The sequence below is a fragment of the Pteropus vampyrus genome, unplaced genomic scaffold (assembly GCF_000151845.1).
Source record: "Pteropus vampyrus isolate Shadow unplaced genomic scaffold, Pvam_2.0 Scaffold14, whole genome shotgun sequence".
Taxonomy (NCBI): domain Eukaryota; kingdom Metazoa; phylum Chordata; class Mammalia; order Chiroptera; family Pteropodidae; genus Pteropus; species Pteropus vampyrus.
In genome coordinates, this window is record NW_011888795.1 from 7,606,429 (window position 1) to 7,629,293 (window position 22,865).

The 22,865-nt window shown below is 39.1% G+C and overlaps 2 protein-coding genes across 4 annotated transcripts; both read right to left on the reverse strand.

The window, feature by feature from the left end:
• Positions 1-694: 694 nt before the first annotated feature.
• On the reverse strand, positions 695-8,910 carry HRG (histidine rich glycoprotein). The gene is made up of 8 exons (XM_023525423.1): positions 8,719-8,910; positions 7,957-8,073; positions 7,020-7,110; positions 5,685-5,851; positions 4,614-4,694; positions 2,741-2,842; positions 1,227-1,588; positions 695-1,121 (listed from the first exon to the last, which is right to left on the reverse strand). Exons 1-8 carry the CDS (start codon positions 8,908-8,910, stop codon positions 695-697), a joined length of 1,539 nt encoding a protein of 512 aa, XP_023381191.1.
• A 3,820-nt stretch (positions 8,911-12,730) lies between these two features.
• FETUB (fetuin B) lies at positions 12,731-22,649 on the reverse strand. Of its 3 annotated transcripts, XM_011381945.1 has the most exons (7): positions 22,425-22,649; positions 21,970-22,080; positions 20,585-20,672; positions 18,529-18,692; positions 17,688-17,789; positions 14,012-14,095; positions 12,731-13,108 (listed from the first exon to the last, which is right to left on the reverse strand). In XM_011381945.1, the coding sequence occupies exons 1-7, from the start codon at positions 22,647-22,649 to the stop codon at positions 12,731-12,733; spliced, it is 1,152 nt and encodes a 383-aa protein (XP_011380247.1). The 3 variants fall into 3 exon arrangements, with proteins under 3 accessions (XP_011380247.1, XP_023381195.1, XP_023381196.1); XM_023525427.1 differs by lacking the exon at positions 21,970-22,080; XM_023525428.1 differs by lacking the exons at positions 20,585-20,672; positions 21,970-22,080 and having other exon boundaries at positions 22,421-22,649.
• Between the last annotated feature and the right edge of the window lie 216 nt (positions 22,650-22,865).

A 22,865-nucleotide genomic window follows, 5' to 3' on the forward strand; every position in this document is an offset into this window, starting at 1 on the left:
AGGCTCCTCTTGTACCCACCACCCAAACACCTTGACACTATGTGAGAGTCTTGGACTGTGGCACAACTTTATGTGGGAAGCAGCAGGATAGAGGAACTCCAAGAAGGACTGAGGTTAAGTTTCATTTTATCCTAGTAGGATGACAATCTGAAATAGAAATTAATGTGTTCTGAAAATAAAGTAATATTTCTGGTGCCTCTGAATTTATGGGCATGATTCATGCCTGTAAACTTCTTTGCAAATTATAGCCTAAGCTTCATTTGCTTCATAATTAAATTTAGAACTTATTTTTTCAAAAATTAATGTAGAGAACTGGAAATAAGAAGTAGGAAAGAATTTAGATCACTTTTATAAGAGTAATCCTTTATGTGATAAATACATGCCTTCTTGGTATGCCCAGCTACAGCATAAGTACCAAGAGGAAAGCTGCTAGAATTAAAGGAGTTAATTCCAGGAAATAATGACCTTCAGGGCATCAGAGATGTGCCTCAAGTGGTTTACTGGCCAGTGAGAGAATTAACTTCCGACTTGTGGCACTGAGATCTTCCCTCTCTCCACTTGTCTTTTCTCATGTTGTCTCCTCTCTCACACGCATTTTGCCCCATCCTGAATGTGAAAGTAAGGTTTAAATAACTTTTAAATTTTCATTTGTTACTGGTTACATTTTATTTATGGTTCGAATTCAGAACATTATTCATTTTTCAAGGAACTCAGATTTTTCTTTTAGAAATGTATATGCAAAAAACTGTGAGACTTGTGGAAACTCACTCTTGAACACCCCTGGACATGATTCAGAGGCTGATTGAGGGAAGGGCTGAATTTCTGGCTTTAAAGGATTCCTGCGGTCTGGCAATGAGAAGATGGGAAAATTGGCTTCAGGAAGAGGAAGAACTTCGCCTTTCATTAGTGGCGGGAGTCGGTAGATGTATTTAACATGTCTCCACTTGAAGGGAAAGTGTCCTTTACCTGGACCTCTTTTTCCTGAGTGCCTAGGTGGTGGGCCATGGCCCCAACGATGGTGATCTGGGGGACTTTGGCTAAGGGGTAGTGGGTCACAGGGTCCATAGTCATGGAAATCGTGGCCGTGGGGATGGTGTCCATGAGGATGGTGTCCATGGGGAGGGTGTCCAGGGGGAGGGTGTCCAGGGGGAGGGTGTCCATGGGGAGGGTGTCCATGGGGATGATGTCCATGAGGAGGGTGTCCATGGGGATGGTGTCCATGGGGATGGTGTCCATGGGGAGGGTGTCCATGGGGAGGGTGTCCATGGGGATGATGCTCATAAGGATGGTGCCCAAGGGGATGGTGCTCATTGGAACTATGATTATGAGGGGGTACATGGGTCTCATTGGTGCCAAAATGGAGGTGATGACATCTTGGAGGGGGCAATGGTGGAGGAGCTCCTTCTTGAAACAATGGTCTGCCTGGGTGACTTTTCTCTTCTAGAGGAGGTGGGCATCCAAATTTATGTGGCTTGTGAGGATGGTGATAATCTCTGGATCCACCGGGCTTAAATGGAGAATGCTCATGCCCACCAGAGTGGAAGGGATGGACCAGATGGGGTGGCGCATCACTGAAATTTCTATGTTCCTGGGAAAGGACACAGAAAAGTGAATACCATTGTGTAACACAAAAGAAGTTAGATATTTAACTTGAATTAGAGCAATGGCTCCTGTACTTTTGAATTCAACAAATCAATTTTAAAATTAGGACACCAAAAGAAGATTCTCAGGTTTTTATCTAACCAAGTTGACATTTAAAATACAAACAAAAATTATCATCTACCACCATCATTACTTCACAGCAGTAATGATATTTTGATAACACAAGAGTCAGAAAGATAATCTCTGAGTAAAGGATGGTCCTTTAAATGAAAAATGTTATAAAAACTTTTCTTATCTTTATTTTTATAATTTCAACATACAGTGGTAAAATTATATTGTAAAATGATAATTATCTATAGACCAACATTCGGAAAACTAGTACCTTATAATTTAGATTCTCACAGAGTTCTGAGGCATCTGTGTAAGCATCTCTATTTCTAAAGGACGAGCATTTTACCTCTTTACCCTCCTTGTTCAGATTTTAATTAAAAAAAAAAATCTATGTGGCCATGTTCATGGTAACAAATCTGTCCATCTTTCCTCTTTTTTTTTGGTTTGGCATATGGATGTTTGGATTATTTTCAGGTTTTTTTGTTTTCGTTTTTTTCTTTTTGCTGATATAAAAAATACTGTGACGAATATCTGTGTGTAGAACAAAAGTTTCTACACACAGATATTCTTATAAAATATTGTTTTTCATCTTATTTTATATATCTTATATGATAAATTTGAGGCTAATTCATTTCCCTTAAATTCTATGCCTAATAATAAAACCAGGAATTATTAAGTCTCAGCACTGGAGTGCTGACTTCAAGGGCCATTTTCAAATTCATTAAAAGTTGATCAAATTGATTATGATTTTACTTTTCTGCCAAATCTTACCCCTTCCTAATTCTTGGAAAAAACTTCATACTTCTTGTGTCATACCAGCAATTGTACTCCTTTCCCCAGGAGCAAGTCTTTCTGTATCCCTCCCCACCATCTCATCGCTCTCATCTCTCTCTCTCTCTCTCTCTCTCTCTCTCTCTCTCTCTCACACACACACACACACACAACTATAAGAACAAAATACACTATGTGTGTGAAAATATCACTTAGTCTGGCACTGCTCACGATAAGGACTACTTAGGCAACCCACCTGAAGGTTGAAGACTTCACAGTTTATGACAAAGTCTTCTGGCGTTTCCATGTCAGAGGTTCCTGCATCATAGGAAAAATCTGCTCTGCAGAATCCAAAGACCTATGAAGAAGAGAGAAGCCTGTTAATGTGTGTGTGTGTGTGTGTGTGTGTGTGTGTGTGTGTGTGTGTGTGTGTGAGTGTATGTGTGCAGGAGGTATAAAGGTGTCCAGCTAGAGTTGTAAACTTTCAGACATTCTAGAAAGGAGAGAGAGCTCTAGAAAAATCAGGGTAGGATTATCAAACATCTCCACCAGTTATTTAACAGTATTTCCTAGGCAACACTTCGGAAAAAATTACTGCTTCTAAAGGTTTTCTTTATGAGTCGCTGTGGTTCTCTTCCATGAGTGATCACCAACACTGGGCTTCATGGAATATCATGTCATTGATGCCTTGACTTTAGGCCAACTCTTCTACACCGAAGACCTAAGTTTTCTGTGCCTAGAGAGAATTAAGAGTGGTGTAGAAGAGAGATTTGTACAACTTTAACTGGTTCCTTGGAAGAAAGTTTTGGAAAGGAGTATAAAGTTTACAAGGACCCTGTCAAAGTGACTGTCTGCTGGACCTACCCTAAGTACAGAGGCTACAGCTGGCTGGCACCCCTATATCCCAGAAGTCCCTAAACTCAACTGTTTGACTAATACATGAAGATAACTCTTTTTTAGAAGAGACTGTTAAGCACTGAGTTTCTGAGTACAGTTTTGGAGTCAGATAGGCTTATTTTAATCCTGGCTTCATCATTTACCAGTTGCATGAGTTTAGACAAGTTGCACAAAATTTCTGAAACTCAGTCTTTGTCTGTAAAATGGGTAAAATAATATCTACCCACAGGTTGTGGGAGGGCTTAATTAAGTGAGATAATGCTGTGAAACACTTGGCATTGAGTTCCTCTTCTCCAGCTTCCATGTTTCTGCACTGGGTTTCATTACCCACACCAAGGTAGTTAAGAGTTTACTGGGGGACGGGAGTGTCTTTTCTGGTAGCATGAAGCAGGATTCCAGAACTGCTTCAGGTTGAAAAGGTGAACAGCCAGACAAGGAATTAATGAATGCTTCCTCTCTACTGGCCCCAGAGAATGTGTTGTTAAACTCCAGAAAAATCCTGGACTTGAAATAAGAAGTCCACCGTTAAAATCCTGTGTCCTACCACTTTCTATCTAAGTGCCCTTGGGTAAGTGTTTAAACTTCTAGGCCCTTCTGTCCCAGGAAAATGGAAGCAGACACTTTTTTCTCCTCAATGGGTTTGTCACACGGCCCCAACAAGGCAATACATATGTGGAGGTGTTTTGTAGACTTTAAGTTACCATATAAATGCTGAGTATAATTAATAAGACTTTCCTGCAGGTACATGAGTATCAGTTTATAAGTGATTAGGGGAAAAATTCCAGTGGGTTGAACATAGAAATGGATTCAGCTTAATTGTGAACACTGGGCAAAACTGTTACTTTGCCGAGTCTCAATTACCTTCCCATTTGTCAGATGAGGTCTCTGTGACGAGTAAATGAGATGAAGTGAATGAAAGAACTCATGGTTCTTAATACAATCTCGCTATTAGTTTTAGCAAAGTCTTTAATCCTAATGAGTTTAAATAACTCAGTGTTAAGTTTTGGTATATATCATGTGTACTTATAAAGTGATATTCTCACGATTCACTTAATTTCTCTGTGCCTCGGTTTCCCCATATGTAAACCAAAGATAAAAATAGTATCTGGTTCGTAGGGTAGTTGTGGAGGTAATAGGTTAACATATGTGTAAAGCACCTAGAAGGGTACCTAGTACATCGTAGGTGGCCTCTAAATGTTACCTAGTATTTCACAGACGTCTAGTATACTCACATTAGAGTGCCTGGGAAAACGGTAAGCGGAGCAGTTCCTCACAGAGAAGTCCACATAGTAATTGGTTCTTTCCTCTCCTCTCTAGAACAAATTGGATCAAAGCAGATTCAGGAACATTAAAATAAAAGTCAGTAGCTACTTGCTATCCAATATACTGTAAACGACTATGAGGATTCAAAATCACTAATATGTGCCATTTTTCTTATGATCTCTGCCTTCTAAAACTTATTACATAAGTGATAAGGTGAATATTATTTTATTGAAAAGATTCAAATAATATAGAAATAATCAAGCATAGCATGAAAAATCACCCTTCCTGAACCCCAATCTTTCTTTCTCTGAGGTACCACTGTTTACCATTCGATGTATTTTTCCTTCTAGCCTTTTTCTAAATGTGTTGTGCATGTAAACACATATGTAATCATTTACTATAAGGGGGCTCATAGTCTAAGTATTGTTCTGTAATCTGCTTTTTCCCTTAGCATATCTTGAAACTCTTTCCAATGTGTATATCTCCAAAACAGTCTAACTGCATTATATTCATCCCATTGCTTGTATGCACCATAATCTATTTAACTTTGTGTTTTCAAAATGCAAGACAATTCAGCTAGCTACTCTGTAAGGTCACTCTGAGTGGAGGACACTTGGGTCCCTGGACTGGGAGGAACTGTCTAGCTCCAGCCACACCACTGGATGTGGCAAGGTAATTGCTCAGGGCCTCAGTTTTCTATCATATCATCAGGAGGTTAAGACGAGATGATTTTAATGACTCACATAGCCCTAATATGTTCTTCTGTTTCAATCTCTCTCTCTCTCTCTCTCTTTTTTTTTTTTGGTTTGGGGTTTCCCTCCTCTCTGTTACATAGTCACACTCTCCACAACACCAAAAAAAGTAAAAGACTGCAGGAGGGCAGCTCTGTGGTAACTGCTGCCTGTCTGTTGAGGCTGCAACAGGGCCTTCAATGTAAAAAGCAGTTGGCACAGTTAGGCCAGTGAAGAGTTGGTGAATTTGCACCTGCCAGGTCAGAGCCTGGGCCCTCAGACTCTAGCTGGGCATTAGTGAAGACTCACCACTCTCACAACTCTCTCCACCTGGTCCACTCTGAAAGAGGCAAAGTCAACATTCTCTTTTTTGTACTTCTCAAGGGCTTTGTCTGTCTGTTTTCTGAAGAGCTCGGTATCCTCAATGTAATCGAAGAGTACGGGGCTGTCTTTAGTATTGGCCAGTGCAGAAGAGACTGGAGAAAGAAGATGGCAGCTTTGTGGTTACTGGGTGGGAAACAGCAATGTCAGTGCTGGGGCTTAACACATATAAGCAGGGTGGCAAGAACAAAAAATAGCTTCCATTTTACAGATAGGCAAATTGAGGGTTGGAGAAGCTAAGAAACTTGTTCCAGATCAAATCAGCTAATCGACGGCAGAGCTAAACTTAAATCCAGATCCTTCTGATGCTCAAGTCTCTGTTGTGACCATATTCAAGATGCTCCCCCATCGTTCCTAAAACGTTAATATTTTAATGGACGCTTCCTACCTCTGCCAAGGAGAGAGAGGCATCATTAACATGAAGTTTTGCCCAGAGAGAGAAGAAGATGCAGCTTAATCTTTCTTTAAGGCAACCCCTTGAAGGAGTTGCTTGACTGTGAAGTTTTGTATATTGAATCGCATTAAGATTTGCTATTTTTCAAGGAATTCTGTGGTAATTCTTTTTGAGAAAATTAAAGAACATGGGATTTAGAGTCAACCCCAGTGGGATAAGGTCATGTATTTTGACTGTGTTCCTGAGGCCAACTCTTTGAACTTTTTTGAACCTCAATTATTTCACTTCTAAAATAGAAAGTATCATAATCTTTACTTCATAGTCTTGCCATGAGATTAAATGAGATGACATATTTATAACCGCTTTATAAACTGTAGTAATAATACATAACTTGTAGACGTTGAAGTCAGTACTTACTGAGTGCTAAATACTTTGCAAATGTACAGACAGAACACGTCATTTAATTCTAACAAAGATCTGAAAGGTCAATACTGTTATTATCCTCATTTTACTAATGAGGAATGCTTAAAGAAGTTAAATAACTTGCCCTCAAGACCATACAACTAATAAGTGATGAGGTTGGGATTCAAGTAAATCTGACTCCAGAGCCCATGTTCTCTACAATAATGCCATAATGCCTCACATAGATTTCTATTTTTATGTATTGAATTTCTTTAAAGGAAAGTACACCAATAACAGGGGAAAACCGTCTCACCTCTCTTCTCAAGAGAGTGAGTAGTAATTAAACCCATGAGGTCAGGGACCCTTTCTGACATGTTTACCATAGAATTATCATATGAAAAATACCACAGTACAATTGAATTCTATATTAGTCTAGAATTAAGTACCATTATAACAGATTACCATACCAGAACTTGTGGTGCAATTAAAGTCATCCACTCTAAGATCTTGAGGTTCATTCAAACGTGTGGTAGCTACTACCTTACATTGTCCAATCACCTATAAGAAAGAGGAGTTGGTCATTGCATACTGCTTTCCTCAGCTTGAATATGAAGAAAAAAAAGTGATACAACGTATTCCTACTGTCCATTTAAAATTTATTTGTGGTTTTTCTCAACAAATCCTGTCTCAAAACCTGTAATTTTTTAATCTGTTTCTCTGTGTTGGATGCTATAGACATCCAAAACCCTCATGAGAACTAGAAAGAAACTATTTAAATGGATCATGGCCGTATCCCAAACATTTTAAAGGAGAAAAATGCTGAAACTCCTAGGTACGTAAATGTCTTATTTTCTGGAACTGAAATCTTAGATCTGTGTTTATTCATAATTTTGTTCTCCTCCTGTGGCAGAGAACCTGGGATCAGAGTACCCATGTGCAATGTGCCAAACATCCCATTCCTCATGGTAATTGCAACTAACCCTTTTGGCCATTCTTGCTAATGGGACCAGTCTTCATAGGACACAATTACGAGTTCATAGGTTCCTACACCCATAGACAGTCAAGTCCAGGAAGGACCTTAGAGTTTATCTACTCCGAACCCGTCCTCTTATTTTACAGCTGAGGATACAGAGTCTAGTGACATTAGGTGATTTGCCCAAGGTCTCACAGCTGGTCATGCTATCCCATGGAACCACAGCCCCACTGACTTATTTCAAATTGGATTCCCAGGTATGGCTCTCAAGAGAATATTACTCAAGGTCAACATAATCCTTATGAGTCAAAAGGCAGAAGCTGCTCTTACTCTTTTGCTGTGTCAGCAGATACATACAGCTACCCTGAGTAAGCAGAGTAGGCAAAAGTCAAGAATGACAAGAAGAGAAGGGTGGTACCATGTTTACTTACTATATCAGATGGACGTCTGGAAACAGCTGGCTCACAGTCATCCCATTGTTTCCCGGATCGGGCCGGACAGTCAGATTCTTTCACATCTAACACTAAATAATAGACAGTCACAAATTCCTGAGGAATGCCAAGAAAACAACAGGTGAGTAAAAACAATCTCTTTATTTCTTAAACAGAATTCTTGCTCTTCTACAAATCATTGCAGATGGCTACCTTTGTGTCATTTGATCTATTTATTTGAATAAATAGCTTTAAAGAGTTACTTCCAAATGTTCTTTTTTAACTCGTCATGATGTTGTTTCTGCCCACGAGCTTTAAAAAGCAATCACCAAATAGCAGTGTTGGTTTAGGTAGAGGTGTTGAAGGTGTAAGCTTATAATTACAAGTGATGACAGCCATATCACAAGTTCAATCTATATGTGCAGTACTGTCCTCACCTCTCTCTATTCTTCAACTTGATTATTATTTCCTTGGTGGCAAGGCCCACAGTTTATTATAATTTTTCTCTTATGGTACATAGAATTTGATTTGGCTCAGCATCAGTGCTTTTAAGTATTTACAGACTGACTCATAGTTAAGGACATACTAATAACAAATGTTAGTCTGAAAGAAAAAAAATAGTTTAGAGCAGCAGCAGAAATTAAACAGAAAACCCTGACCAAAGCCATTGCATTGTGCAAAGCATTAGGCTTAAGGGCTAGAGTCACATTGGCCCCTGGCGCATGATCTCCCAACTCAGCTCTGCCATTGGCAATTCCTCACCAGGTTGTTCAAGTGGGCATCAGCGACCCGTAGCAACTGGAAAAGGTAGCCATTCCGACGTCCTATATTGATCAGGTCTACTGCTTTCGTAGCCAGGGGCTCAATAGCATTGCAGTCTGCGGGACTCACAGCACAGGAATAATGCAGCATGATCGAAAAGATTAAAAGCAGAGCTGCAGTGAATACCTTCATTGTGTTAGAATGTGAAAACAATTCCTTGTTATGGTATACCACAGCAGATAATTTTATGCAGGCTTTCTAAAACACACACCTGCACACACTGTTGATTAAACAAAGTTTTTATATATTTGTGTTGTATAACTGGGGATATTCACCTTGACCCCTGGTTAAAATGTCTGTCAACATGCTGTAAATGATTAATGGGTCCTGGGGACAGAAAGTTGAGACATGCCACTGGTGAGTGGGCGAAACTGTGATATGCACAAATCTGGATATTTCTAGTAGATAGCAGATCCAAAGTGTGTTTTTGACTGTAAACACTGCCTTCATTGGTGTGGGGAGGTAGGGTTAAAAGTAATTTTCCTTCACTTGCCTGCCTATCTCAGCCATTAATTTTCACCATCAGCCTCTCTCTTTGGATCATGGCACTAGAACTCCTCAGGAGAATGCAGCTGCATTTTTTAAGGGAAGTAATGTGTTAAATGGTTAACACCATAAAGGAAATTGAGTTCAAGTAGAATAGAATGACCAAGAGGCAGTTGCTTTGAAGTCAGATCTGAATTTCAACTCTGTTACTCTCTTATGTGTGATGCTGGATAAACTATGACGCTTCTCTAATTCTTAGTTTCCTCATTTATAAAATGTCACAGAGTTGGAATCATAGGATATATACCCTTTTCGGATTGGTTTCTTTCACTTAGTAATATATGCATTTAAGGTTCCTTCATGTCTTTTCATGGCTTGATAGCTCATTTCTTTTTAGCGCTGAATAACATGCCATTATCTGTATGTATCACAGTTTATCCATTAAACTACTGAAAGGAATCTTGGTTGCTTTCAAGTTTTGGCAATTATGAGTAGAGTTTAACATCCATGTGCAAGTTTTTATATGGACATAAGTTTTCAACCCATTTGGGTAAATACTAAGGAGAACAATTGTCAGCTATTATGGTTAAGAGTATGTTTAGTTTTGTAAAAATCTGCCAAACTGTCTTCCAAAGTGGCCGAACCATTTTGCATTTCCAACAGCTATGAATCAGAGTTTCCCATTGCTGCACATTCTTGCCAGCATTTGGTGTTAGTGTTCTGGATTTTGGCCATTCTAATAGGTGGGTATCATATTATTGCTTTAACTTTCCATTCCCTAATGAGACATGATGTGGAGCATCTTTTCATATGCTTATTTGCCATGTTATATCTTTTTTGGTGAAGTGTCTGTTCAAATCTTTTGCCCATTTTTAAATGGGGTTGTTCATCTTCTGATTGTTGAAGAAGTTACTTTTAAAGATTCATCAAAGAGAACTCTTACTACCACGTAACTTGAAATGCCCGACTCTTAAAGTTTTAACATAGAAAATTAATGTTAGCAATTTGTAAGCCACTGATTATTTGCATATAAGGACTTCAAGCGGTTAATGATTACAGCATGTGAGTCTATTGGCAAGACTATAGGATTAGCTTGCCTGTATGGAGTTTGCAGAGTAAGAAAAGAAGATCAAGGATCCAAAGCTAAAGAAACAGCATCTAAGAGATGAGTCCACAAGGAACCCGAAACCTTAGGGGAAATCATTGGAAGGGTAGAGAAGGATCTGGAGAATGTGGGACAATGTCCTCTCGAGAAAGTTTGAAGAGAGAGCAAGAGTCAGCATTGACAGATACTTGAAAAAGTAGCCAGGGGCTCAAAAAGACTATGTAAGTGTGAATGGCAATGCTTTCTTTGAATTTAATAAAGTTAACTCAGCAACTTCATCAAATTGGCTTTTTCTCCTGCATCCTCTATCTCTGTTGATGGTGCCCTTGTCCATCCAAAAGAAACATCAAAGAAGACACAAATCTAGGGTCCTTTCTTGCCCTTTTTTTAGTGTAGGAACACCTTTGGGAAATCCCCTACATGGGACTCACAATGGTTATCTCATTTGCCCCCCGCCCCCCCCCCCCGCCAGGTTTATTCTTTGCCTTTCTCTTCCTGTCTCAAGAGGCAGACTACTGTGAATCGAGTAACCCAGGCTCCCCTCTTGGCTAGTTTACTACTGGGTTAAAGAGCCAATGAGAGGAGGACATTGAAGGGATGGAAAAAGGGAGAGGTCAAAGTGTTCATTCCCTGCTCATTTGTGCTTCAGCACTTGGATCTGGCAGTGACTGCATCTCTCCACTAGGGCAGTTTCCTGCCAGGTGGCAGGCCTCTCCTCCAGTAGGTCCAGCTCACGCTGGGCTTGGTTAAGGCCCCTCCTTCAGCCTTCTCAGGCCGAGCGATAAAGAGTGATAAAGCCTTCTTGCTATTCTCCAGGTGCCTCAGCATCCTTGTTCCCTTAACTAGGCCTACAAGGCTTCATTACCTTCACTAAAGTCTTTTCAGTCGAACTACCTGAGTAAAATTGTGTTTCCTGCCAGACATTGATTGAAACAGGATTTAAGACTCCACATGACACCCCACTTAATTATTTTTCCTTCTTACAGGAAGCAGATAAGAATAATATGGTGTAAATGTTGTCCACAGCTCTTAAGCAAATTATGTTAAGGTCTATATGCCTCTTTTAAAAACAGCTACTAGAATAGAGGATAATGGTTATACTCATAAATTCCCTATGTTCTCTGTGGTATTAGTTTGCTAGGGCTATCATAACATAGTGCCACAAACTGGGTGTCTTAAACAACAGAAATTCATTTTTCTCACAATTCTGGAGGCTACAAGTTTGAAATCAAGGTGTTGCAGGATTGGTTTCTTCTGAGGCCTCTCTCCTTGGCTTATAGATGGCCACCTTCTCTCTGTGTCCCCACGTGGTCTTCGCTCTGTGCTCATCTGTGTACTAATCACCTCTTCTTATGCGGACACCAGTCATATTGGATGAGGGCCCACCCTAATGACTTTATTTTACTTACTTACCTCTTTAAATATCCCGTATCCAAATACACTCATGTTCTGAGGTCCTGAGGTTTAGGACTTCAGTACATAAATTTAGGTGGTCACAATTCAGCCCATAACACCTGTCATATTTCAAAAGATATATGTGTGTATATATTGGTATGTATTACACATGTTTGTGTGTATATATGTATATATACATAATATACATATCACATACATAATATTACATATATGCTGTATACATTTGTTCTTTTTTAAGTGAAAAAATTAGGAATGAATATTATCTGGGCTCCTAATTTCTTCTCTGAGCAAAACTATTAAAGAAGCTAGAAAGCTCCCTAGGTTGGAACGATGGCTGATTCCTCCCAGTCTCAGATGCAGGCCACAGGCACTGTCTCTTCCATCCACCCCCATTGCTAAGTGAATTTATCAAGTTATGGGCTTGGAGCCTATTCAGACAGGTAAGAAAAAAAATCCACCTTCACGTTGAAGGCTCTGCAGACAATATCTGATTAATACTTGATGTTGAAATAATTATGGAATAAAGGAAGTGAAACTCTGTGATGAATCCCAGTCTCTTGGTATCCTTCAATTTCCATCTCATTTTGATCAAAAGAGTCATAGTCTGCTCTTGTCCATAAAGAGGAGGACATGCCTAAGGATGGCAGGCCCTATATCAGAGACGCTTAGTTAAAAGTCAGTAACCATTAGAAAAGGAGAGGTAAAAGACGTGAGAGGAATTTATCCATGGAACGAGACCTGGGCTAATATAGAAGGCATACAACCTAGTGTATAAGTGGAGGATTTAGTCCCATTTTCACGTCTAGCCAACATGATGAGACCAAGAAGAGTAAAAAAGACACACTTTATCAACTATTCTCTACAATCAAACTCTTCATCTCCCTTCCCCACCACTTCTCATGGTGTGGGGGGCACTGCCTCCCCATGGAATTCGCTATGTAGTTCTTATGGTGGGAGAACAAGAGGGTCGGCCCTCTGGGCTGGTCCTGGGCACTTGGCAGAGCGTTTTTCTTCCTTCGGGAAAGGCAGGACAACCAGCTTCTCCTTCATAGGCCCCAGGAAGAGGAAGGAGACATCAAGGGTTTCTCCCTGGGGATTCGTGGTTAGATCTAGCTGCACGGGGAAGGCCTCCACAGGGCCTTTTTCTTGAGAACCTTCGGGCTTCTCATCATTCAAGTCAAGGAGGTATTGGACAGATCCTTTTGGCATGGCTTTGGAGGGTGAGTCGGTAGGGGCTGTGTTTATCTGCTGGGGCTCTTCCGCCTTGGGTAGGTTTGTAGGTCCCTGGTTATCAGCAGAGTTTTCTTCTCCAGGGGTGGGAGCCTGAAATAAGAACACTTTCGATAAAGAAATGTCCCCCCAGGAAATCCCTGCCATGCCTGGTACCACACTAAGCTATTCTGTTCCTTCCTGATGGAATGTTTCAAAGGGGGACCAGCTAGAGGTATGGGCCTCTGGGTAAAGGGTTATAAAGCACAACAGATAAGGGCCAGGGGGAACCAAGACCTGTAGAAGCTTGACTGCAAGTCTCACAGATTCATAAATGGACAATGGTCCAGAAAGGGTAAATGGCTTATTAAAGGCCCCAGTGAGCTGTCTCCCTGCTCCTCGCAATAGAAGCAGCAGCAGCCACCTTTTGTAATGTGCCAGGCTGAATACAGTGCCCTTTATCCAGGTCTTCTCACTTATTTCTCAAAGGGATCTGAATGAGGTAGGTGTCACAACTCTATTCATAGATAAGGCAACCATGACTCACAGAGATAAGAACTTGCCCATGGTCACACGGCTTGCAGGTGGCAGAGCAGGACTGGAACCCAAGTGGCCTGTCTTAATCACTCTCTCAACTATACCAGGCTGTCGCATAGTAAGTGCTAAATAAATACTTCTAGAAGGGGACTGGATATTTCCATGAAAACAGCTTCTCCCTATGGTTCAGGGTAAGGGTCTTTGGGAGACCGAATTTATTGTCTCAGAGGCCTGAACCATCCAGACTAGTAAATCCCTGTTTCTGAAGGGGTCTTGTTTATTCTGCAGGACCACATTGTGACTAAAACTAAAAGTAACAGATCTTTAACCAGCTATCCTGTGGGTGTGACCTCAGGGCAGCCTAAGTAAAGTGGTGATCAGGGATCTGAGGAAAATAAAAGGAGAGGGTGGGGTTGGGGCAGCTAAAATGCAAATAATCTGTTTTTTTCTTCTCAGGAAGACAATTAGAATGAAAAATACCTGTGATTCAAAAAAGTCACAAGTCACCGAGACGAACTTTTCTGAATAGCTTTGACTCAGAAAACCTTTGCAAAGACCAACGGGCTAAAACAAACAAACAAACAAAAAAAACAGAGAGAGAGAGGATAAAATGTTGTTTGAGTATTACACTATCAATAATTGTAAATAGAAATCAACTTGCTTTCTGCTTATGTGAACACATAGCCAATCAATATTTCTATGGTATTACCACAAAATAGGCAGGCTCTGAGCTGATTCTATCTAGATCATTCCTACAAGTAATCAGCCGAACAAGGCTAAATTGCCTCCAGTGATGGGAAACTCAAGACTTCTTGAGGAACAAATCCTATAAGAAAATTCTTTATATTTAGCAGAAATCTGCGTCTATAGAACATCTACCTCTTGGCCTTACTTCTACCTTTGGGTCTTCAATTCTCATATAGCAGCCCTTTATGTACATTCCATCTGAGTTTACTCTTCTCAGATGAAACCACTCTCAGCTCCTTCAGCTTCTTTTTATTTAAAAAATAAAATAATTTTGTTTTCTTATTACATTCTTATTAAAGTGTAATAGTTTTTTAGAATCTGGATTTTTTTTAAAAAGACTTGTAATTGCATGAAAGATACCTGTTTCCCAAAATGATTTAATTTCTTTTCTTCTAATCTTTTTTCCTATGTATATATATATGTATTTTCTTTTAGAAAAATAGGATTATACATATAATTTTCTAATTCTCTTTTGTCACTTAAAATTATATTGTGACTATTCTTTTATAGCATTGAATAGTCTTCTATCATCTTTATAATGGCTATCTAATATTCCTCTGTGTTATTTAACAAGTTCTCTTTTGTCACACACAAGATCGAATCCCATTTGTTTTGTTTAAACATTGAAGCTATATACTGCTGAAACTAGAGTGGACTACAAAGAGAGAGTTCGAGAATATGTTTAACATGTGAACCCTAGAGTTTAGAGACATATGGACTATGGAGATTGGGATACACTTCTCACTCAGAGCATTCTAAGAGCAGAATCTTGGAAAAAGCAGCCTACTGTGGTAGAGTAAGGAGAAAGGGCAGCAAAGAGAAGCCCATTTCCACTATTTGCCATAGTAATAATGTGTGAGGGTTCCATAGGACAAGCAAATGTCGTAGGTAGTACGGAGGTGCCCACCCAAGGGAATTCCAGATAGATATGAGGCATTTAATAGTAAAAATCTGGGAGGTGAATCCAAAAAGGGGTAGTTCCAAGGAGTCAGCTAGAGAAAACATTATCCTACTAAGACGAGACCTCTGGATGAATTCACACCTGTACCACCTGAGAAAACCAGCCTGGAGCCTGTCTCATAGAGGGCAAGTATAGACCAAGAGAAATCTATGACTGCAGGTTCAGTTATGTAAGACTTCTTACTCTTTTCCCTAATCCTATCATTCTTCTTGGAACTTGGAAGATACAGAATTAAGCAAAAGATTGCAGGATGGGGAGAAAGAGTGAAAGAACAGATCTTGACATCTTCCTCACATTTGATATTAAGCTCCAGGTAAGGCTTGAGCTACAGAGAAGGAAAAGCATTGTATTGTATACAAGATAGAAGTTTTGATTCAGAATTGACTAAATGGAATTTTTTCATACCTGAAAGTAAATTTTAATTTTCTAAGTGAAATTATTCTTCTTATTAAAAATAACCAGAAAGCTATGGGATCTGCCCAAGGTGTCATTGACAAGTGAGAAAGAAAAATCCCACAAAATAAGGTGAAGATGTTTTCCAAATTATTGCTTAAGAAAATTGAGACTATATGATTAACAGTTTACAAAAGGCTTTTGAGAGACACACTTTATATGCAAAGACATACATCAAATAAGCTGGGGCCACTGTATATCCACATGCAAAAGAAAGAAGTCGAACCTCCTACCTCACATCATATACAAAACTTAACTCAAAATGGGTCATAGACTTAAATATAAGAGCTAAAACTATAAAACTCTTAGAGGAATACATAGAAGTAAATTGTAGTGATCTCGGATTAGGCAATGTTTTTTAGATATGACATCAAAAGCACATCAAAAAAAAAAAGAAAAAATATATAAATAAGACTTCATCAAAATCAAAAATTTTGTACTTCAAAGAACATCATGAAGAATATGAACAGATAACCCAGAGAATAGAAGAAAATCATATATCCGATGAGAGGATTGTATCTAGAATATGTAAAAAACACTTACGATTCAACAACAAAAAGATAAATAGTACAATTTTAAAATGGGCAAAGGATTTGAATAGACATTTCTCCAAAGAATATATTCAAATGGCCAATAAGCACATTGAAAGATGTTCAACACAACTACCCACGAGGAAAATGAAAATAATAAGCAAAATTCAATACCATTTCATATTCAGTAAGATGGCTATAATAAAAAAAAAACATAATAAGTATTGGCAAATAAGTGGAAAAATTGAAACTCTCATATATTTTTGATGGGATTGTAAAACTGGTACAGTAACTTTGGAAAATAGATTGGCAGTTAGTCAAAAGGGAAATCATAGAGTTCTTGACCCAACAATTCCACTCCAAGGTATATACCCAAGAGAAATGAAAACATATATACATAAAAACTTGTACATAGATGTTCATAGCAGCATTATCCACAATAGCTCAAATGAGGATGTAACTCAAATATCCATCAACTGACGAATAGATAAACAACACATTGTATAATTTAATGAAATATTATTTGACCATTAAAAGAAATGAAGCACTTATACATGCCATGACATAGATAAACCTTAAAAACATCATGCTAAATGAAAGAAGACAGAATCAAAAAGCCACATACGGTATGATTTCATTGTATAAAATGTTCAGAAAAAGGCAAAGGCATAAAGATAGTAAGTAGGTTTCCAGGGGCTTGGATGAGGGGGCAAGGAGAATGACTGCTAATGGCTATATGGTTTCTTTTGGGGCTGATGAAAATATTCTAAAATTAGACACTGGTGATGGTGGCACAACTTTGTGTATATATCAGTAAAAAAAAAAAAAAAAAAAAAGCCAGTAAATCGTATACCTTAAAAGGGTGAATTTTATGGTGTGTGAATTATATCTTTATAAAGTTGTTGTTGCAAAGAAGTAACTAAGTGGAGAAAAGGCTTTGAATGCATCTTGCCTAATTGTGTTACAACACATTGTGCCAATTGGCATTACCATCAGGTGTGTTTCAGATGGTTTCAAGACACCCTCCCCATCCTGGATACATCTTTTGAAAGATGGCCTATTTGGCGTTCCTTCTTAAAGAGTGGTCCAAGGAACGGAACACCATGCTGTCTTCCAAATGCAACTGGATTTGTTCAGATAAAAGCAGGACCATCACCAATCACTGAGATTTGTCTATATTTTACAGCCTTCTACACTTGATCTTAGCCAAAGGGCCGAGAAGCGATTTTCTAGCCTCCTATGATCATTTTCTGCAAAGGCATAACGCTGTTGATGAAAATTGCACTTACAATAAAATATTATTGCACCTGGGCCAGCACAATCTCTAACTAGTCAGTTTCTCCTTGAGAGGAAGAAAAGTATCTTGTGCATTACAACACCTCATGTATAATTTATTTTCAATAAATACATATAGATGACCTGTGAATTCAAATATTTAATTATGAAGACATTCAGGAATACTCACCACAGAGTCAGTGAGCTGAAGTGTGCAGCTGCTGGCCTCAGATTTGGTACATGGTGACTCTTTGATTAAATATTCCACAGAGGTGGCAGGGCCAAATACCCACTGGTATGAGACAAGAGTTGAGAAACAGAAATCAAACCTCTCCATGTAGAGAAATGACTGAGGTTTGGCAGCATTATATTCACAAAAACTATACATCTCAGAGTCATTATCAATACAGGTCTCCTGTTGCCTCTATACTTCCTATCGTGATCAAACCATGTGTTATGATTTTGTTATTTAGAAAATATAACCAGCATATCTTTCTTCCCTTCTTAATGACTTGAATGGGTTCTAAAAAGCTTCTCTCAGACGAGTTTATTTTTCCTCATGTAGATTTGTTTTTAGATTAGTTTTTCTATTAGCTTTTCTTTATATAATGGATATTAACATAATTCAAATACAAATGAGCTTCCACTTCCTCTAACCCATAAAATTGAACATCTACTCCAGGCCTTAACATAGAGCAGAAATTGACTTGCTAAAAGGTCCGTAGTCAATTTGATAAGAGGATTTAGCAGTAAATAGTGAACCTATGTAGAATTCATTTCTATGAATTCATTTCTATTGTTGCCTTAAGGACAATGAAGTAAAATCGAATCCCATAACAAAAGGAAATACCATGGAATAACTCAGAAACTGAAACATGATTGAAAGTGCATCAGGTCTACCAAAGTAGGGAGTGAGGAAAGGCTTTTGAGTTTTAATCAAAAAAGTACCTTAACATTCTCCTCTCAGTTTAGAAATCGATAGCAACAGTCATGAGACACTTCGGTGGTATAACCGGGCATTTCGACCTCACCTGGCTAGAAGCCTTGGTGACTTTGAAGAGAGCATACTGTTTCAAGGTGTTCTCATTATTGTACTTCGCAAGAGACTCAGTGGCAGCTTCCAGGACTCTGGGATCTGACAAGTCATCAGGGCTAGGGCAGTCGGGGCACATTCTGTGAACCTTTCTTCGAGAAACTGTTGGTGTCAAAGAGAGCAGTTTAAAAACGAAACTCATTCATGAGTTTTAATACTATATTGTATGACCACAACAGAAGCAGAGATTGAGAAACTAAAGATAATACTCACTTTCAGCAAGGATGGCATTGTCTGGAATGAAACTTAGCTGCCAGTAGTGAGTTTTCTGCAATGAGCATGTATTACTTTCATAATTTACAAAAAAGTCAAAGCAAGATTTTTTTACCTGACACAAATTTATCCTAGGAATTTTGTTCAAAAACACATAGTATGTGTGTTTATAATGATATAAAAACTTTTATCCTAATTAGTAGCTTGATATCTTCCATCATCATTGCCTCTGTTAAGCAGGTGAGTGTCTTAAAAGGCTGGGATTTCATTATTGTCATGTCTTATTCACCTTTTAGTCCCCAACACCTGAGATAATATATAATACATGGTAAGTGCTTAGAAAATGATGGTTGAATGAATGAATGAGAGAATAACATAGAAGGTGGAATTACACCCTCTCTGGTTAGAAAATGCAAGTGAGCCAGAAAGCAAAAATTCATCAGATCACTGTGTAACTGCATAGACTAATCACTCTAATAGTACAGCTAGAATTTCTGACTGGGAGGAGCTGGGGGTGGCAAAACTAGTGTAAAATTCAGGCTAGAGAACTTGTCTGCAAGTTGTTTTTGCAGAGTAAATACACTTTTTTGATCAACTGTGTGTTTAGGTGGGTGTATTTGGGTGTACTATGATGGAGTTATATCTACAGCTTGTCACTCCCCACAACATCATTCCCATGTGTCACTTCCTGATCTCCCACACCTCCGGTATCTATGAATTTCATTTGAGTCCTGATCTGTTTTATTAGCTGTTGTTCTCTAATTTATTCAAGTAAGTTTCATCTTCCCAACCAGGAAACCATGGCTAATAAAATATTTGCTCTGCTGCCTTGTCCCTCAAAGTAACTAGCAGCATTGTTATGACCTGGAGCTTGTTACAAATGCAGACTCGTAGGCCCTGCCCCAGATCCACGTAGTCAGAATCTTGACCAAGATCCACCAGAGGAGACACAAGCACATAACAGGTTGACAAGTAGCCATATCCTATTTTCCCATGTGTTGGATGCTTGCTTTCCAAAGAAGGACCCAGAATGAATGCACAGGCATATTTGAAATGTCATTAGTTGCAACATCATTCTTAGTCCATTTACTCATTTATTCAACAATATTGTAGACTCTATACCTGATAGGAACTGGGAGAGGGTTAAAGCAAGAAAGAAGGGATAAAATATTCTGCATGAAATAAGATATGAGACTTCAAATCAAGGCAGTGCATGGTCTATACTCCATGAATAGTTAGGTTACAGTTTTATAGGAATGAGAACAAGAAAGCTTGTTCCTTTCCTGAATAGAGAACATTGTGAGAAAAGCAGAACTGGTCTTTAAAGAATGAGTTCCAAGGGCAGAGGGTATCAGGGGAAGTCATCCTCAGTGGAGGGAAAGGGATAAGCAAGTTGCAGAGACTGGAAAAAGTTCAATGTGTGTTCAGAAAATAGTGAGGCATCCAGTTGGATGAAGCGTAGAGATGGTGTCATCAGGGAAGTAATAGCAGAGATACTTAGAAAGGGAGTGGGAACTAATGTAGAGATGAAGTCATTTATGTCAGTCTAAAAATTTAGGATTTAATGCAATACTCAAGAATAAACTTTTGCAGGTGATGTGGAAAGAAGAGCAGTGCAAATGGAATTTTGCTGGGGAGGCAAGTATTGGATATATTAAGAACCTGGCCTTGGTATGAATAGGAAGTAGAATGGGAGAACCCTATACATTCTGAGCATAGCCCTACTTAATATTCTTTTTCCATCTTTTATTAAAATTAATAAAATCAGAGTACTCTCTTACCTGGGCGAAGAATACAGTTATAAGCAGGCAAATAGAGAACTCTTCTTGGCTTGTTAATGTAAAATATTGCTTTGCATTGACCATAAACCTGGAATCAACAAACACATTTTATGAGATGGTGAAACAAAGTTTTTAAAATACCTCCAAATGAAATTGGACATTTTATTTTTAAATAATTTAAAAATTTTGGTCAATTTTGGTGGCTTTCAATGTGAGAAACTACCAGTTGATTATCAAGCAATCTAACCTTCTCCTGGGACACAGCTAGACTACATTTCCCAGCTTTATTCCCAGTTAGGCATGACTGTGTATACTGAGTTCTAACCACAAGAAGGTGAGCAGAAGTGATTGTAATCACTTCCAAGTCTGGCCCATGAAGATCTCCCATGTGCAATCTATCCTCCATGCTCCTTCTCTTTCTACGGCTTGATCAGATGAGTATGGTGACCATAGAAAGCATGAGTTGAAGGTGGCAGAGTCTAGAGCCACAGAGTGGAAAAACCTAGGTCTCCAAGTCACTCCTGGAAAAACCCCTCTCTTGATCAGGAATTTTCATTTTGAATTTTACATAAGTGAGAAATAAATTTCAATCATGTTGGAATCAGTATATACTTTTTAGAGTATATGTTATAGCAGCTAGTGTCACCTTAACAAATATAATTCATGACAGGGTAAAAAGATTTTTTTTTAAGATCAGATAGGTGCAGTTTGACAAATTTGGTTAAATGATTAGAAAAAACATCTTGATCAGATAGTTTACTTCTAAACAATTCTATACTCATAAAGTTTCATATCAATTAAGGGAAATAACTCAGGATAATTGAGAATCAAATGAAATCTGACTATATTATTTTCAAGACTCTTCAACGGTCATCTTTAAAAGGATCAGTTCTGAGGTCCTTTAGGTTCTACGATTCCAGGAAATCCTTCTATGGCACCTCTGAGAGCTCCCATGCCATGTAAGCCCTTCCTCTCCCCAGCCTCAAACTTAATACTGGTGTTCATTAAAATGAAATAAGACAAAATAAAACAAATAAGAAAGCTCTCCCTTCATTATTTCTATAGTCTTCCTCAAACACATCCAGAGAGCTACACCACAGATCTTTTTCTCACAATTTAAACAATGACTCAGAACCTATAGGAGGGTCTTAAAAGTAAAAAAAATTGGGGGCAACTTTTCAATTCTGGGGTCATAATTCCAATGAGACTCTCAGAAATTCCTCTGATCAAATTCCACTTTGAAATTGAAATAACCACCCCGGGCACCATGCCCAAGAGAACGAGTATAAAGGACATGTAAAAGACGGCACACATTGAAAAATTTTTACTCTGTAGACAGAGGATATCTAGTTTCTCCGTTAGAGCTCCTGGACATGAGCACTTACCGATTCATAAAAGCTCCTCGCCTCACAGCCCTTCCACGCCTTCTTGCTGAGCACATGGCAGTCAGTTTCTAAAACATCCAGTGTGAGATAGAACACAGACCCCAGACCATCCTGCGGGAAGGAGTGGAGAAATGTGTCACATCCCACATGAAGTAGAAACCCCTAAAGACTGACCAAAAAATTCTCTGGTTTATGGCTGAGCCAAAGGCTGCAATGTTTTTGATGATTTCTTATAAACTGTGGGACACTGGACAAGTGTCAGAGTAGGATACTATTAAGACTTGATCCTAGCAACAATAAGGGCTCATAGCTCACCCTAGTAGAGGGGAGCAAAGCATTCTCAACAGGTTTCCAGTTTGCAAAGCACCACCAACATTTGCCCCTGGGTTCCCATTCCCTGGCTGTCCTCTGCAGCTTGTGCAAACAGCTGTCCCAGATAGGGGACTGTCACTTGCCTGTCTGTGTTCTCGGACATCGCTCACTCGGTTGAGGCTCAGCACATAGCCGTCTTTTCGGTTACTATTCACATCCTGCAGGGCGAAGCCTGCCACTGCCAGCACGTCTGAGTCGTTGCAGCCACGGGAGAGGAGAGGCAAGAGGCTGAGGGCTTCCTGGGGCAGAGATTCCACTGTGTAGAATGTGGCCAGGGAGCAGAGCACCAGAGGTAGGAGCAGACCCATTCTGTAGGGAACAAGACCCAGGACAGATCAGTATATAGAGCTAAGGGGATGGGCTGCTTATATAGAGCTCTGTAAGACCAGCTTGAGTAGTTTTTAATCACAATCTAAAATGGTGACCAGGATTTGAAATACAATGCCCCATTCTATCTCCTCGAAATCTAAATGTGGACTTCCCTGAGTCAGTACTTTGGATGGAATTTGCCAATGTTTGTAACC

Coding starts and splice junctions, on each gene's coding strand:
- HRG (XM_023525423.1), bottom strand. CDS start 8,910: ATGAAGGTATTCACTGCAGCTCTGCTTTTAATCTTTTCGATCATGCTG. Junction 8,074..8,718: donor ATGCCCACTTGAACAACCTG/GTGAGGAATTGC, acceptor GGCATTCCTCAG/GAATTTGTGACTGTCTATTA. Junction 4,695..5,684: donor TGGAGAGAGTTGTGAGAGTG/GTGAGTCTTCAC, acceptor AATTTGTTCTAG/AGAGGAGAGGAAAGAACCAA.
- FETUB (XM_011381945.1), bottom strand. CDS start 22,649: ATGGGTCTGCTCCTACCTCTGGTGCTCTGCTCCCTGGCCACATTCTAC. Junction 20,673..21,969: donor CGAGGAGCTTTTATGAATCG/GTAAGTGCTCAT, acceptor TGTTGATTCCAG/GTTTATGGTCAATGCAAAGC. Junction 18,693..20,584: donor TAACTGTATTCTTCGCCCAG/GTAAGAGAGTAC, acceptor TGACACCAACAG/TTTCTCGAAGAAAGGTTCAC.